At 32.9% G+C, this 3,945-nt stretch overlaps 1 protein-coding gene across 8 annotated transcripts in view; it reads right to left on the bottom strand.

Annotated features, from left to right (window-relative positions):
• Positions 1 to 88: 88 nt before the first annotated feature.
• Echdc1 (ethylmalonyl-CoA decarboxylase 1) overlaps positions 89 to 3,945 on the bottom strand; it is a 32,761-nt gene continuing 28,904 nt past the window's right edge. For all 8 annotated transcript variants that reach the window (XM_027947371.2, XM_071613049.1, XM_027947369.2 and 5 more), the window contains one exon: positions 89 to 1,152. In XM_027947371.2, coding sequence (XP_027803172.1) covers positions 744 to 1,152 — 409 coding nt within the window. In that variant the 3' untranslated portion in view covers positions 89 to 743. The remainder of the gene's footprint in view (positions 1,153 to 3,945) is intronic.

Raw genomic sequence — 3,945 nt, 5'->3', positions numbered from 1 at the left:
CTAATTTGAAGTTTTCTTCTTGTGAAAGGTTAGAATTGGGACTTAACTCTTTGAAACACATTTTTAAAGAAGTAAATTACTAGGATCATAAAAGTTTGAGCTGTGCATTTTTATTGAATTTACTTTTAAAAAATAGCTAGTTACAAAAGAAGAAAAGTTGTTTTCCAGAAAAACAAATCTAGTATAAAAATGCAGATTTGTTATAGGATGCTTCATTAATCTTTACATCTCATCTTTAAAACAGAAATTCCAGGAAACAAAAGAATGAATAATTTAGGTAGCTGATGTTCCATATCATGTCTCCTCACTGATTGATTAATAGATTTTTTTAAAACAAAGGGTCATTTCTCACTAATTTTACTTGAGCTGCTTAGAGCAGAAATGATTAATTATACCTTTTCTTATTTTCATATTCTCTTGATCCCTGCCCACTTTTTTCTTGAATAACAGAGTTCATTAAGTTATTTCTAGGTAAGACAGAACAAAACATTTATGAAAAACAGCTCCAGAAGTAGGTTTTATGTAGAAGCTTTTCCTTTTGCAAGCTTATCTTCAGTTATAGATTAAAAACTATTATGAGAATTTAGGAATTGACAAATAATTTTAAGCAAAAAATTATAAGAAAAGTAAATCTGAATTTTAGTAGCAGACTTCAAAGTAATTCTATCATATTTAGCATCATTTAACTTTCATATATATTAATCATTGAAGATTTATTTGTAGTACATAAACATTTTTAAAATCTATTTATTAAATTTTCCTTTCCTAGCAATAGCCTCTAAATTTGCAGGTCCCCCCCACACTGTTCCTAAAAGATCTCTCTCATTCTGTAATGCCTCCTCTAAATACAGCTCTCTGCCTGAACAAACAGATTTTTTCAAAGCTCTAATGACTTCTGGTGGCCCATTGACAAATTGCATTAGCCACTCTTGTGCTTCTTCTAGAGATTTAGTTTCATCTGAAGACTGCAAGACCTCTTCCACCATTCCTATGTTTAAAGCTTTTTCTGAATTCAGTTTGAGGGCCCCACTTAACACTTTGAGAGCTTGTCTGCTGCCGATGATTTCAACCAGCCGGCTGGCCCCTCCCCAGCTTGGAATTATGCCCATCTCCTTGTGGACAAATCTGATCTCACTTTCTGGAGTCATTAACCTGCAAAAGCAAAAAAGGATAAAATATAACTACATATATGTACTATAATCAAGTATTACCTCTTCATAATGTGACATGAAATCACTGTTCTTTTTAGGTAGATACATAATATTAAAAACTGAATATTAGAAAGATGAGGTTATTCCATCTAAAATTTTTAATATATTTACTTGTTTTAACATGTGCTTGCTTATTCTTAACTTTGCAAATTTATGTTTATTTCTAAAAGCCCAATTTTTTTCTAAAGTGAGTAGAGTCCTAATGAAAAAACCCGGAACAGGTGAAAGTATGGGCATCGGTATGTTTGTATCCACACACACATACATATACACAAACATACACACACACACACACACATAAAAATACATAGTAAGTTAGGGTTTTCAAAGTCCTCAGGAAAAAAATAATAAATTTCGTCTTATAGCCCAATATCTGGCAAGTATTTACTGAGCACTGCCAATGTCAGGTAGTGTTTAGATGCTTGAAGACTATAACAAAATAAAATTCTGTGCTTGGAGAGAGAGGCACCACACAATCTGTAGTGATAAGTGCTATAAAGAAAACAAAGTGGGGCAAGGAATTAATGAATGAGAATACATATGTTCTCAATATTTAGAGAAGTGCAAAAATCTGAAAAAGTGTCCAAGAAGCAGCAATTCCAAATGCAAAAGTCTTCAACTAGGACTGCTGTGTATCTCTGAGGATGGGGCCAGTGTAACTGGAATAGAGAAAGCAAAGAGTAACACAGAACAAAATCAGAGGAGCAGACTTACAAACCTCCATAATGAGCTCAGACTTCATTCTTTTTTTTAAATATTTTTTAGTTATAGTTGGACACAATACCCTTATTTTATTTATTTTTACATGGTGCTAAGGATCAAACCCAAGGCCTTGCACATGCTAGGCAAGTGCTCTACTGCTGAGCCATAACTACAGCCCCAGACTTCATTCTTTAATTGTGAAATTTCTTAAAGGGATTTTGACAAATTAGCATCTCACATTTTGTAAGAGTTGTTCTGGTTGCTGTATAGACTAAAATTAGCATTTAATATCACATACCAGTTGTTTAAGGAAGCTTATGTTAATCCTTCAGAACAACCATATGAGGTATGGAAATATCCTCATTATAGATGAAGAAATCCAGGGAACAAAAGTTAAATAGCTCTGCTATTGCAAAGCTAGGACTTAAACCTGGAGAGTATGTGTTGTATGTACTCAAAAATTTTAACTTTGTGGCACAGGGATACCAGTAAAAACACCAGTAGTCATCTGGGTTAGACTGATAGCAGTGATTTCCTATAGCAGGGGTTCTTTTTCCCCAAATTGTGGGATTTTTATGAGTATGACCATTGATTAATAAGCAACAAAAGGAGTTAGTTTAAAAAATGGTGGTCATAGCAAAAGGCGTCATGTTTGCCCAGGAACATTTTATAATATTAAGAGACTGAGTAAACCTATATAGTTAGGAAAATACCAAATGAGTTTTTGAATGCATGCTTTCACTATGTTAAAATGTCATTCTGACTAAATGTCATATCAAAATTTTAACTTTTTAAGAAAAATGATTGTTTTCAAACTACTTATTACAAAAAGAAGACCTTAAATCTTGCTTTCCAAAACGTTAAATGTTCAAATACCAGGTGATTTAGTTCTCTTAGCACAAAGAACAACAATCTTGAGGTTTTTGACACTTTATAGGAGAAATACTCCAGAAGAGAGATCTATGAAAATAGTTTTGGGGCTGGGGCTGTAGCTCAGTGGTAGAGCACTTGCATCACATGTGTGAGGCACTGGGTTTGATCTTCAGCACCACATGAAAGTAAATAAATGAATAAAGATATTGTGTCCACCTACAACTAAAAAAATATTAAAAAGAAAAAGAAAATAGTTTTGATAAATCATTTTTAAATGGGGCAGAAGAATTAACAGGTCTCATTAAGAATCTGAATGTAGCCATAAATTGTTAAGAGGAGTACTGACATCACAAACTGTCAAAAATTTAAGGACTCAAATCATAGAAATAATAATGTCTGACAGCCTTGCAGATAGGAATATTGTTAATATTTAGCCCAGTCCTATGAAGCTTTTCACAGAATGAATTATGTCACTGTTCCAATTAAATTGTGGAATTCACACTGATGTTGGTTCAGAACTATGCCTACAATGGAGTAAAAGACTGTGTTAGGAACCTTAAGTGAACATAAATATTGGTTATTGTGCTATGCAGGGTAGGTCAGTGATAGAGTGCTTGCCTAGCACTTTGGGTTCCATCCTCAGTGCTGGGGGAAAAAATTAGTTAACGTCCTAGGTGTTGGTATAATGTATATGGTTTATACAACAAAACTTATTACCAACTTAAACACATTTTAAAAATTCTTTGCTTCTAAAGAAGACTCTTCATTATGATCTTCATACCATGTTCTTTCTCCTTTGTTCTATTTTACAAGATAAAATGCCTTTTTAAATACTATTTCATGATTGTAACAAATCCTGAGGTAATCTTTGTAAAATTATTTGTTGTGATCAAACTGACATCTATTCTTTAGGGCGTGCCTTTGTATTGATACACAGTAAATAAGTATGAGAAATCACTGGTGACAGAAGAACATAATTGTTTAACAAGGAGAGAAATACAGAACATTTAGAGGGTAACCTTTCATAGCACTTTTTTATATTATTATTGGTTGTTCAAAACATTACAAAGCTCTTGACATATCATATTTCATACATTTGATTCAAGTGGGTTATGAACTCCCATTTTTACCGCGTATACAGATTGCAGAATCATATCGG

Source organism: Marmota flaviventris, chromosome 6 (assembly GCF_047511675.1).
Source record: "Marmota flaviventris isolate mMarFla1 chromosome 6, mMarFla1.hap1, whole genome shotgun sequence".
Lineage (NCBI taxonomy): Eukaryota > Metazoa > Chordata > Mammalia > Rodentia > Sciuridae > Marmota > Marmota flaviventris.
Note: the sequence above shows the minus strand (reverse complement) of the source record. Positions and strands in the feature narration are given on the sequence as shown.